This window comes from Mangifera indica, chromosome 1 (genome assembly GCF_011075055.1).
Source record: "Mangifera indica cultivar Alphonso chromosome 1, CATAS_Mindica_2.1, whole genome shotgun sequence".
Classification (NCBI taxonomy): Eukaryota; Viridiplantae; Streptophyta; class Magnoliopsida; order Sapindales; family Anacardiaceae; genus Mangifera; species Mangifera indica.
In genome coordinates, this window is record NC_058137.1 from 3,942,410 (window position 1) to 3,955,586 (window position 13,177).

The 13,177-nt window shown below is 32.9% G+C and overlaps 4 protein-coding genes across 5 annotated transcripts; 2 read left to right on the top strand and 2 right to left on the bottom strand.

The window, feature by feature from the left end:
• Positions 1 to 1,240: 1,240 nt before the first annotated feature.
• On the top strand, positions 1,241 to 4,020 carry LOC123229282 (serine carboxypeptidase-like 51). Its single transcript, XM_044654983.1, has 13 exons — positions 1,241 to 1,433; positions 1,524 to 1,618; positions 1,713 to 1,820; positions 1,917 to 2,163; positions 2,245 to 2,288; positions 2,361 to 2,428; positions 2,517 to 2,619; positions 2,706 to 2,902; positions 2,985 to 3,054; positions 3,150 to 3,200; positions 3,402 to 3,454; positions 3,531 to 3,666; positions 3,761 to 4,020. Exons 1-13 carry the CDS (start codon positions 1,307 to 1,309, stop codon positions 3,824 to 3,826), a joined length of 1,365 nt encoding a protein of 454 aa, XP_044510918.1. The 5' UTR covers positions 1,241 to 1,306; the 3' UTR covers positions 3,827 to 4,020.
• Positions 4,021 to 4,653: 633 nt separating this feature from the next.
• Positions 4,654 to 8,857, top strand: LOC123194214 (vacuolar protein-sorting-associated protein 37 homolog 1). The gene is made up of 7 exons (XM_044607371.1): positions 4,654 to 4,903; positions 5,921 to 6,142; positions 6,927 to 7,014; positions 7,942 to 7,981; positions 8,100 to 8,146; positions 8,244 to 8,364; positions 8,474 to 8,857. The coding sequence occupies exons 1-7, from the start codon at positions 4,890 to 4,892 to the stop codon at positions 8,635 to 8,637; spliced, it is 696 nt and encodes a 231-aa protein (XP_044463306.1). The 5' UTR covers positions 4,654 to 4,889; the 3' UTR covers positions 8,638 to 8,857.
• A 792-nt stretch (positions 8,858 to 9,649) lies between these two features.
• LOC123213219 lies at positions 9,650 to 11,694 on the bottom strand. 2 transcript variants are annotated; one of them, XM_044632621.1, is made up of 3 exons: positions 11,382 to 11,694; positions 10,318 to 10,648; positions 9,650 to 9,970 (listed from the first exon to the last, which is right to left on the bottom strand). In XM_044632621.1, the coding sequence occupies exons 1-3, from the start codon at positions 11,588 to 11,590 to the stop codon at positions 9,965 to 9,967; spliced, it is 546 nt and encodes a 181-aa protein (XP_044488556.1). In that variant the 5' UTR covers positions 11,591 to 11,694; the 3' UTR covers positions 9,650 to 9,964. The 2 variants fall into 2 exon arrangements, with proteins under 2 accessions (XP_044488556.1, XP_044488548.1); XM_044632613.1 differs by having other exon boundaries at positions 9,650 to 9,978.
• A 469-nt stretch (positions 11,695 to 12,163) lies between these two features.
• On the bottom strand, positions 12,164 to 12,995 carry LOC123226224 (pistil-specific extensin-like protein). The gene is made up of 2 exons (XM_044650762.1): positions 12,706 to 12,995; positions 12,164 to 12,504 (listed from the first exon to the last, which is right to left on the bottom strand). The coding sequence occupies exons 1-2, from the start codon at positions 12,893 to 12,895 to the stop codon at positions 12,164 to 12,166; spliced, it is 531 nt and encodes a 176-aa protein (XP_044506697.1). The 5' UTR covers positions 12,896 to 12,995.
• Positions 12,996 to 13,177: the final 182 nt, after the last annotated feature.

Consider the following 13,177-nt stretch of genomic DNA (forward strand, 5'->3'; position numbering starts at 1 on the left):
TACAATTTGAGCATAAATGTTTCAATAAAATTACGTATATTCATTTTGAATATACAAATAGATACACACTTATATGTGTTATCATGTGATTAGATAATTTTAAATTAATGATAAAGTAATACTCAATCACGTAATAATACATACAAGTATGTATTCAAAGTGGTTAGCTATAATGTTCTCATAAATTTCTATTTCCCCTTTGATTTGATAAGATTCTTATATATATTTGTCATTTTCATTGGGCCAGAGGGCTATTTCTCACCCGAACTATGTTGAATTCTCAAAGTTCCCCTTATTAACTTTAAAAATATCATTTATCCACTCATGATTGGTTATATTTAACAGAACCCTAACCTTTAAAAATTTAATCTGATTTTCCCCCCTAAAAGTTTAAAACCTAACATTTTATCCCTTAAATCAAGTTTGAAAAGATCACATTCTCCCTCCCCCCTATGGTTTAGTTTCAAAAAGCATTCAGTTTCTCCGGTGCCATTGCCGACCGTCTCTCCCTCCCGACGGTTTCCCTTCCTTTGACGATCTGTCTCAACTCCATCCTAACTCATTCGACGTCGAGAAACGTCGTCTAAGAAGAGAAATCGTCTTTCCAGATGAAGACGAGTCGTCTCGTCTTCATCTGAGAAAACTATCATCTTTCCAAACAATGAAGATCGTCTGGGAAGACGATTTCTCTTCCTAGACAACGTCTCTTGGTGTCAGATGGGTTGGGATGAAGTTGAGGTGGGTCGTCGAAGGAAGGGAACCGTTGGGAGGGAGAGACGGTCAGCGATGGTGTCAGAGAAATTGAACGCGTTTTGAAACTAAACCCTAAGGGGGCAATGTGATTTTTTCAAATTTGGTTTAGAGGAAAAAAGTTAGTTTTTTAAATTTAGGGGGGGAAATGAAATTATATTTAAATTTATTTTTAATATTAAATATAAAATAACGATTTTATCTTTAAAATTAGCAGATTTAAATGATCATGGGTGGGTAAATAGTATTTTCAAAGTTAACAGAAGAGAATTTTGAGAATTCAGTATAGTTTGGGTGAGAAATAGTCCTTTGGCCTTTTCATTCTATCTATAAATAACCTTCTCTACTTTCTCTTACAATTTGTCCTCTTGTGCAAGCAAATAGTCTTCTCCTTGTCTGTGCTTTCATAGTCATTTATTTTGACTTAGCTCCTTGTAACCGTCACACATCTATATATTTATTTATGAGATAGTGACAATCAAAGTGGTGAAATTTCTTACGCTACTATGACATAAACTCGTCCAGGCAATTGCATTTGATCACATACAGTGTTCCCATGGAGAAACACTTGCTACCCTTTATCTTTTTGCTCATCTCTTCCAGATTTCTTCATGAATGCCTTGCGTTAGCTGCAGGAACCGATGACGGGTCTGAACAATGGGGATACGTTGAAGTTCGACCAAGTATGTGAACATTTGTAAAACTTGAGGAATATTAATCTTGATGATGCTAATGCTATCGTTAATGCTCGAATGGTTACTTTTGAAATGCAGAGGTTCACCTCTTTTGGTGGCTTTATAAGAGTCCATACAGAGTCGAAGATCCATCCAAGCCATGGCCAACATTGCTGTGGCTACAAGGAGGTCCTGTGAGTAAAATTTTTATAGACATGAAAAAATGATATTGGACATGTGGTTATATATGTTTGTTAAATCTGATTTGATTTTTATATGTAAATTTAGGGAGCCTCTGGTGTTGGGCTTGGAAATTTCATAGAGATGGGACCATTAGATGGCAATTTGCAACCCCGGAATTCTACCTGGCTTAAGAAAGCAGATCTTTTATTTGTGGTACAATGTTTAGTAACTTCAACATTTTTTTCCCATTTTGTTGCATAAAAAGACCAAGTTGAGTAAACCCTTTTTCTCAACTTTAATGGAATTTAGGATAGTCCAGTGGGAACAGGATTTAGTTATGTCGATGGCGATGACAGGAACTTGTTCGTTAGAACTGATGAGGAGGCTGCCGCAGATTTAATTACCTTGTTGAAGGTGCTGTTCAATGGAAATGAAACCCTTCAGAAAAGTCCATTTTACATTTTTGCAGAGTCATATGGGGGAAAATTTGCAGCCACTCTAGGGGTATCAACTCTAGGAGCCATTGAAGCTGGAGAATTAAAGCTTCATCTAGAGGGTAATTAACATCTTCTTGTTCCATCTACAGGCATTTCAAATGGCATTTTACTAAGTACTTATTATATGTTTTTAAATGCAGGAGTTGCTTTGGGCAATTCCTGGATTTCTCCTGAAGATTTTGTGGTATGTGGCTTCATTATAATAAAATCTATAAGCCAAATAATTCTACTTTCTAACTCTTAATGACTAATCCAGTTTTCATGGGCACCGCTTCTCAAAGACCTGTCGCGAATGGACGACAAAGGCTTGAATGAATCGAACAGGTTCAGATCAAAAGTTTAATTGTCTTCTTATTAATTAGTGTTTTGAGAAACGAAAATCCAATTAACATAACCCGTTTTGCAAGAACAGCTTAGCTCTACAGATCAGGCAGCAACTAGCAGCAGGTAAATACGAAAATGCAACAACAACATGGGGTGAACTCGAGTATGTTATTGTGTATCACAGTAACGTGGTATGATGCTCATGAATATCTGCAAAGACTTTTGCAATACAAAGGCTTTCAGAATTTTAGTTATTTAGTGTAAATTTGGATTGCAGGACTTCTACAACTTCTTGTTTGATGATGGAAATGACCCCATTTTCAGTACAGCAGCAGAGAAATCGAAAGGACTTGGAATGGATAAGTATGCTAAGCATCTCATCACAAAAAAATTTTCAGCTCAGCCTGTTGACCTTGATAAATTGATGAATGGGCCTATCAGAAAGAAGTTAAAGATTATTCCTGAAAACGTAACGTAAGTTCCTGCCTTTTAAATTACAAAGATGAATTGTAAACACTTGGGCTTATTTCGTGGATTATTAACCACTCTCTTGCAGATGGGCGGAGCTACATTATTCAGTTTCTTCAGCCATGTCTGGAGATATTATGAAACCAAGAATCAGTGAGGTAATAAAAATTGGTTTTCGTATAGGCTGCCAACAAAAATGTTTCAAGTCATGGAAAGTAATTAACATTCAGGCTTAACTTCTGAGGTTTAACAGGTGGATGAGCTCCTGGCCAAGGGAATTAATGTAACAATATACAACGGACAAGTAAGAGTTTTCATTTGTTAATTTTAAGAGTAATGCTCTGTTTTGAATATTCATTTAGATATCCAATTCTGAATATTTAATTGAATAATTATAAGATTGGGTATTACATTATTCTGGGTAACTGTCGTTTTATTGAAATTTTAACGTGAGTAATATATTTTTGACAACCAACAACTGAAATCTGGTTGATATTTACCACAGCTTGATGTGATATGCTCAACAAAAGGAGTAGAAGCCTGGATTAAGAAGCTCAAGTATTATTTCTCTCTTCTCCTTCAATGCTTGTGTGTTCTGTTTTTGGTGGTTGTATTAACTAATTCTGCATTTCAGGTGGGATGGGTTGAAAGATTTCTTAAGCATTGAGCATTCTCCTTTATACTGTGGAAGTGATGATTCCATTACCAAAGGATTTGTCTCTTCATACAAGAATTTCTTTTTCTATAAGATTCTTGGATCTGGCCACTTTGTAAGCACTCCATCATTATACAGCTTTGCAATTATACGTTCGTAGCTAATTTTTTTTTTTTTTTTCACGTTCAAAACAATTATGATTTTCTCAGGTTCCAGCCGAGCAGCCTTGTGTTTCTCTTCAGATGGTGGGCAACATCACTCGCTCGCCTAATTAGAATTTTGCTCATAAAAGGAAGAAACAGCATTCACAAGAGACTTCGATATGCAGAATGGAAAGAAATAAAATAGACATGTGAAATCAAATAAAAAAGATTGAGTAGAGTAGCCATTGCGACTTATCGTTCTACTATTTGACGTGGTTTTAAGACAATAAAATGAGAAAGAATGCTAGTTGTGACGGTTTCTTCTGTACATTTTAACCCAATGGGCCTAAGGTTTTTGTCATAATTGAATAAAAATAAAAATAAAATATAAGAAATTAATTAAAAAGTAAAAAAATTTAAAAAAATTGATATAAAATTTAAAAAATTATTTTAATATTTTAAATATATTACACTGATAATTTTGTATGGTCTAAAATAATATTAAATACTTATTATTTATATTAAGGGAGATAACTCATATTTTTTAACCCAATGGGGTCACTGCCCCATATTATAAACTAAACTATATATATATTTTTTAAGACATATGGATATTTTTAATAATAAAATTATATATTTATATTTTTTATATATATTTATATATTTATAGAAACAGGGGTGATTTTTTATTATGTGATTAAATAATTTTAAATTAAAAATAAAATATTATCTAATCATATAATAACATATAATATATACATATAATATTACTCTATTTTTAACCCTCTTCTTATTTGCATTCAAGAATTTGAACTCTGACATCTAATCCTTCTGTTTTTCATGACAGAGAATAGAATAATATGATATGAATATTCATTGCCCATTTACAAAATTGACCTCGCTAAGTTATGAAATGGCGATGAAAACTGATTTACTAATTTTGGGACTTTCCTTGAAACTTCTAAAATTATCAGACGCAACTGGAATTTACCTTCGCGGAAAAGCAACTTCGATGAAATCACCTTGAACTTGATTTTATATGCATACAAAATTTAAAAATTAAAAAGAAAAAAGAAAAACCAGAGACGCGGAGTCGGCAACTCACGATCCAAACCCTCTTGTTATCACTTACAATTCTAGGGTTTCTTCGATCTGCTCGTTCAAATAATCGGCCAATCGCGATTGCCTTTGAGCTATGTTCAAATTCTGGTAATTCTTCTTTAATCCGTTCGTTTTCGTCCATTTAGTAGTCTTTTTTTCAATAATTCGTTCATTCACTTGCTGTTTCTGCATAAAAAATTTGCGATTTCTGGTGTTCATATTTTTTGATACTATGGCTTCAATTGCGATTGCTTTAAAAATTTTACACGCAGTCACCGATTGTACTAGTGGTTTTTTTTATTTTTTTTCCTTTTTTGGTTATATTTGGATTGTTCATTTAATATGTTATTGTTAATTGTGAAACGAAATTTGGAGTTTCTTGCAGTTTTTACTTTTAAAGATTATTGATGTGGACAACTAATTGTTCAAGTGAATGGAATTTAGTGACTTGAGATGCTTGTATTCGAAATTTTGACAATGGATAGTCGAATTGTGACGCTGTTAAATCAAATGGTGTGTCTGACATTGAGTTCGGGTTATTGAAATATTGCTACCTGTTGCAAAAACTATAACTAGAACCGGTTGCTGCTATTGATTTTTTTTTTTTTTTAATTATAAAATGAACTTTGATTTTTATTTTAGATGGCCTCTGCTTCTTATGACTAGTTGTTTCTTTTGTTTTAATATTTATACTGATGATAATTCGATGTTGCCTTTTACTGGAGTTGGAATTTGGGAAAATTAGTTCTTTTTGAGAACCATATGTCACTTTTCATGTCTTACTAGGTCAGGGCTGACCCATGAAATTGCATGAAATTAAACATCGAGAAACACTTTTAATAAAACTTGATTCTGTGTAGTACTATCTTGTGCGTTCTAATTTTTATGTCACGGTCTTTCATTGATATCTAAAGTTTGCATGGTATTTATGTGGAAGTTAAATTACTTTTGATTGCATTGAAATATTATGAATGTTGTGTTCATAACTGTTCTAAAGAGGTCTTCTGCAGATATGTATTTATCAAGGATGAATCAGATTTGAGATGTTTGTTTGTTTGAATTCAGATAATTCAGATCTGTTGTGTTACATTTATATAGCTTTAGACTGAGCATGCCTACTTACAGGGGTTCACAGGAGCAACAAGGTCAGCCACGCCCACAAGATGGTTCTCCACAGTCTTGGTACCCTCCATCTGTAGTCACTCCAAATTCTTCCCGCCCTTCAACCTCTAGTCTCAGCTCTTCTGGTAGTTTCAATCCAACAAGGCCTGCAGATCGGCCAGGGTCCCCATCACATGTTTCGCCAGCTGAAGCTGCTGGCATTATTGCTCTCTTGAAGGACAAAAGGTGAGGCATCTGATTACTTTAACTTCATAAGCTTATTATATTGATAGTGCATTGGAATTTTTCCCTTTCCTCTCAATGAAAATTGTTTGTCTTGGGAAGATACTGAGGAACCCTATGAATGTTAACTAAATATTTTTTATTGTTAATTATTTAGTACTTTCTTTTTGGTTTACAATTTGAGTAAGGGAAGTGATGCTTGCATTCTGATTCTTATTTCCTTCACTTGATATCAGAAATGAAAGTAAAAGTATGTAATGTTTAGTCAAAATAAAAGAACAGAGTGAGGAAAACTAAACCATTGTGACAATAGGGCTATATCAATGAAGTATTTTCCGTGTATGCTGCTTCATTTCATTGATCAGTCTTGCCTATTCATGGAAGTGATTTTGTTGCTTGCTGTACACTGGAATCTGTTGAACACTTTCCAAGCAAATAAATTTAGTACTGGATGCTTCTGATCATGTTGGCCTATGCATGTGCACATTTGTCTTTCCATGTGTATTTGTGACTGTTCTTGTTTCAGTGATGTTATTTAATGTTGTTGTATTGTCATTATAATTTTTATTTGCTGAAGTCTTGACTTTCATTTTCATGATTGGAATTTAGAATTTTGGTGCCATTAGATATTGAGATTCTTTTGAATGATGATTTTAGTGTTTTTCAGATTATTCAAGAAAATTTTTTAGGTGATTTTATTGCTTGACTAGAAATGAAAAAAATTTCTTTCAAATTCTCATCTACCCTCTCTAATGAGTTTCTTGTTTTTGGTGAAAAATTATTTTAGTGTTGATGAGTTGCGGAGGCTTTTGTCTGACAAGGATGCCTACCACCAATTTTTACTTGCAATTGATCAAGTAAAAATTCAAAACAAGGTAAGTTGCTGATTTTGCTATTCTTTATTCCATGGGAGTTTCTGAGCTAATAATTTAACATATTGCTTTCTTATGTTTGCCCTAAGTGTGTAAAACATTCTGTATATTCTTTATTTATAAAGTTAGTTGTTTGGCCATGATAGGTTGATTAGTATTTGGTTTAATTGTTAGATAGAAAAACCTTATCACTCTTTATCACTGCTTTAACATGATGGTATTGTGCCTTATCAAGGTGTAGGAGAATTTAGGACTTCGGGCTTCTTATTTATTTAAATTTTTTTTTTAAATCATCTGGGCATCAATTTGAGCACCAGTGTCTTTCTATTCTATATGACTATCAACTCTTGAAAAATAAAATTCCAGGAAAGGAGCCTTACTCACTTGAAATCAATATTATAGAAAACCGAGCCTTCTCTTACTTCTTTGTTTTTAAGAATGTATATGGCACAGACAATGAAGTTCATGCACTGTGATATTTGTTTGGATGTAGTTAATTTTAAATAGCCGGTGTTGTGAGTTTATTGTTCATGGTGGCAATTCTTTTGACTAACTAATAAAATGCTGAACAGGTCTATATAAGATTTTAAAAGGCTTGGAATGTCAAGATCAGATTCCACACTGTAATGTTGTTATGTTTGCATTCCTAAATATTTACACTCATGCACAGAACAGATGCATCAGTCATTCATATGCTCTGTTATTTGTCATATCATAAACATTCTTGTGACATGGTTTCAATTTTTTAGCATCATCACATACAAGCTGAGTTATGTGTATTTTTTCTTATTTGTTGCAAAAAAATAGGCTACTATCACGGGGTGTTTCTTCCCTCATATATCTCATTTTGTTGTTGGCTTGATTCTGACAGGCTTTCCCAATTTTCTAATCATTTTTTGTGGTTTATTGTGTTCTTCATAATTATATCAGATAAGGGATGATCTACTGATGGAAACGTTGCAGCTTGCTAGTGAGATATCTCTTCCTTTTTTTTTTTTCCTCTTATTTCTGTAATTGTGTCAATAAATTGATTGCTGTAGTGGTATAAATCCAGTAGCAATTTCTAAATTTTTATGTTATTAAATCAGGGGAGAACTTAGAGAAGGAACCCCGCATCATGGAGCTTAAAAATCAAGTGAGACTGAGCCGACATTAATTTTCTTGTTGATTGATTTTTTTTTAATTATGGCTTGACAATGGTAAAACTTATTTGTCTCTTTCTAATGTTGCAGAGCAGAATCATCCGGACGACAGAATTGGCTGCTGCTCAGGAGAAATTGCATGAGCTTGAGAAACAGAAGGAAGAGCTTTTGAAGTTCTACTCCCCCGCATCCCTTCTCCAAAAGCTTCAAGGTGATAATGCTAATAAATTAATATACCCTCCCGAATACTTAGGTTTAGATTGTTGAGACATAGATGGAAAGGAACATTACGAAATAATTTAAACTTTTCTCGATTGCAGAAGCACTAGATAAGACAGAGGAGGAATCTGAGACTCTGCATGCTCAGCTCCTCAATAAGGAAATAGATACCAGTACTTTTGTGCAGAAGTACAAGAAGCTGCGGACAACTTACCACCGGCGATCCCTTATCCATCTTGCAGCAAAAACATCCTCTTTCGGTTGACCTGTGGAAAGGGGTGATGGTATACTCTATACATAAATACTATAATGCAGATCGTTTCATTGTTTGAAGTTCAACCATTAGATACAATTTATTTTGTTCCCTGTATCATTTTGTCTAATCATCGTCATATAATCCCCCTTTCCTTTGGTTTTCAAGATGCTTGCCTAATTTATAAGGCATTGTTTATGTTGTATTGAAGCAAAAATAATTCGTCATTGCATCTTATTCTTATAATTATTTAGCCACACAGCTGTACAATTACTGTTCTAACAATTGGGCATCTTGTTAGAGGTCTTAGGATCTTTTTAGTCATTAGAAATTATCTACAGAGTTTCTTAATTTGTCACTGAGAGCATTAACTATTCGCATTTAAACAGAAATTACATTTTTAGTTCATAATTTAATCAAAACATAAACTACATTCATTTTCATTTTTCATCATAAACTGCCTTCGGTGTTTCTTAGACTTATCTTTGCTAAAACAATAAAATTATGTATATTTATTTTAATATACAATTTATGTATACAAATAATGTATTGTTATGTGATTTAATGATTTTAAATTAGAAATAAAATAACTTTCAATCTTATAATGACGTATTATTTATGTATATAAATTTTGTATGAAAAGTGGATATACATAAAATTACAATTACAGAAATGCTTGGGTCAATAGTCAATTTTACTAATTTTATATTTTAACAAATTAAAAATTTTAATTTAAAAGACAGATTTTGCCTACTATAGTTTAATATAAGGTAAAATACTTAAATTAGACTACCATTGTTAATTTATTTAATAAGAATTTTGCATCGCATACTTGATACTTGAATATTATTATAATATTTATCTAATTAGTTTATCAATTTAATCCTTAATCAAATTGAGTTTCCCCCCAAATCAAACCCTTGGACGAGTAAGGCACAATCCAAGTTTTAAAATATTGTAAGTACTGAACAATAGTGTTTACAATAAATTTTAAAAGTTAACAAAATTAATAGAGTATTAAAACTTTTAAAGTAAAGATTTGAATTCGAATTTTTATTGCGTTTATGTAATTTTTACTAACTTGATACAGTGATTATAAGTCTGGTCACTGTATCTCAGTTTTATCTATCTAAGAAATAAATATAGGTGGGTCTCTAATTATTTAAAAAAAAAAAAGAGTAGTCTACCGTAGTAAATTAGACAGAGAGATGATTGTTGTTTTACAACAATTGATTCTAACCTGCTACTATTACAAAGGAATACAAATCATTCCTCAATGCGAGCTAATTCTTTCTCCCACTTCAAACCAAACATCTGGCGACCAAACGGCACGATTAGGTTATACCTGAAAACCTGCAGTCCATACGTTACTCTTGGTCCAACGCCATACCAAATTTGTATAAAGCAATCTCACTAACTTAGTCGTCCTAATTAAGAGTAAAATATGATCAAGCAAAGCACAATGGTTTTTCACTTCATTAGAATTCTTTCAGAAACACAGAAATCATCATAAATCTTCTTTAAAATCACCCAGAGTTTCTTAAAATTTCTACCTAAAAGTTTCTGCTAACCTTCCAAACTAGACGAGTCAGCTTGTAATTTAAAAAACCCTTAAACAAGAAAAAATTATCCTAAAAAGAATCATTAAAACAACAAAATTATAAGCAATAGTGCATCTGATTTGCAACGCACCTTATTATTAATATAACGCAATTGCTTCTGCAATGCATCAACTGATTCAACCCATTCAGTGTGATCACCTTTGCCCTTAATTGCCCATGCTTTCTTGAGGGCTACTCGCCATGCGGATACTAGACTCCTTATTTCCTTGTTAAGTTCAACCCATTCTGGTGCACATCTGTTTTTAGAGAGGATTCGATACAAGGTATCCTCTGCTGGGTCAGCATGTGGATTGTTACCAAGATTAAGTGGTTTACCTTTTCCCGGTAATTTCTCGAACTGCCCTTCTTCCATTGAATGCCATATTCTTTGCTCCACAACATTTATTATCTCTGTTTCTGATCTGTTCCATTAACAACCCATCATAATATATCACAACCAAAGAATTCATGAACCAAACAAAAAAAAGGGTTCTCAATAACTAAGGCCTTTTTTCCCTACTCATAGAATCGGACTAAGATTAACAAAAAAACCTTTCAGACTGAAAACAACATTGACAACATTTCAGTACCTTCCGGGAACATCAAAATTTTCTTTAAAAGAGAGGCTTTTAGATGACTTTACAGGAAATACTTCTAATTGACATTGTGTTGAGGTGCTTATAAATACAATGCCTTTACTCAAATTTCAAAGAGCTGTCATAAGACATTAGTATTATTTGAACTTCAGATGCTTTGGCACTGTACAGTACACTTCTAGAGTTTCAGCTGCTGTCAATAATTCTAATGGAATTTGAACTCAAAGGCCTAATCAGAAAAATTCATACTCTTATCAATACAACATTGTTCTACAGCAAAATAGCAAAGAATTAGTAATCTAACAACGTTTTGATCAAGCAAAACGACACTTTAGTAGCATTCAATACATTACTAAAATTTTGAAATAACTGCAAGCTTTTTCTTGATTTGATAGTGTTTGATATTGACAGAGAACAGATAAACTAACAAAGAGAGTCACCAAATAGCACTTGCATTCGAAATTTCTCATAGATTTCGATTACACTAAAGCTTCAATAAATTCGAATAAATTTCAAAAGGCTACACATATACCAGTTTCAGAAATAACCTTAAACGGACCTGATGGAGTTACGCTGGCCACGGAGTTCAGGAGGGAGTTTACGGTCATTGACGGCGTCAATTAAACCTGACAGACGTTCTCTCATCTTCAAATTCTTCTCCGTCTTAGACGATGAAGAGTACGCCCACCGTCCATGCCGCCTAGAGATCTCAGCCGTTGATTTCAGAAATATCGACGATGAAACTGCTCTTGCCAGCCGAGTCGCCATGGCTCACCCCGAGATAGATTCAACTTTGGAAGGCTTGTTCATGAATCTGCGCGTTCGTGCTAACTTGGATACGCGTTGCAGAAAGATTTTACCACGTGGCGAGTGGAGGTTCATTTGTTTGACTATTTATTGTATAATTAATATTTTATACTTTTAATTTATGAAAAAACATATTTTAATTTTTATAATGTCCAATCATTTTCAGTGGAATAAAGAAACCCTGATTTCTTATAATATACATGGACACCAAAACCAGGCATTTAGAATACATAAATAATTATATATTTAATAAATATTATCAAATAATTAAATAATTTTAAATTTAAAATAAAATAATATTTAATCATATAATAATAATATATTATATGTGTACTTATTTATGTATTTAAAAATATATATATAATATTATTTAATTTTAAATTAAGAATAAAATAATAACTAATCGTATAATGATATATCATCTATATATCCAATTGAATACTCAAAATTAAATACACATAACATTGGCCATACATATATTACATGAAATTAGAGAATCACATGAAACAGAAAGTAATAATAATCCCAATAAAACTAGTAATTGTTTGCTTGGAGTTCTTGAACGTCCGGTTTTTCACACATAGGAGAAGTAAAATAGAAGGGTTGCATTGTGTATGCAACAGTGTCTCTATAAACGGAGGAGGGTCGCCGGAGTTTGACGCCGGACTTTCCACCATTGAAGTCTGTGAAAACGTTGCAGCCGGGGTGGGGCGATGACACCAATCTCACCCTACACCGTTCACTCTTCACCTCCTTATTTTGGTAAGCGTATTTATCTACGCTCATCTCAAATCGCCCTTCTTCATTCGTCTCATCACTTCTGTAGTACATCACTCTTCTTCTATTATCCATGCATGTCAAAGATACCTTAACGCCTGCAATATATTCATGGACTAAGTTAACAAACACTGAGTCTATATTTTGTTTCGTAAAAATTACCAACACATTGTGTCGTTAATTAATTAGATGAATTTAAATTAAAATCTAAATAACTTTCAATAATATAATAACACATTAATTATATACTTAATTATGTATTTAAAAGCATATAAATAGTTTAGCTTTAATGACATTACCTTTGAGAGGAATGGCATTGTTAACCCATTCGTTGTAGCTCTTGGAGCAATCCTGGCACAATACTTGACCGGTCACTTTTGTAACACCACCTGTGTTTCCTCCATAGCCGTCGTAACCCACTGCAAAATTTGTGCATACGGTAAAAAATGCTGCTGCAAGTAGCAGCACCTTCATCACCATGCTTTCCATGATCCCTTTCTTCTTCTTCTTCTTCTTGTAATTTAGAATCGATGCTTTCTCTGAAAATTCGAAGACTGCTGTTTTATTTATATAAGTATCGATTCATCAATTATTGTGTATTGGGTGGGAGGGCACTACTTGAGACGTGCAAATCATTTTCAATTTTTTTTTTTTGTTTTAGAATGATTTTAGTTGACTATATGTTACAATATTATTCTGTGCTCCTGAATTCCCAAATAAATATTTGCCATATTAGAAAGACTTTATATATATATATATATATATATATAT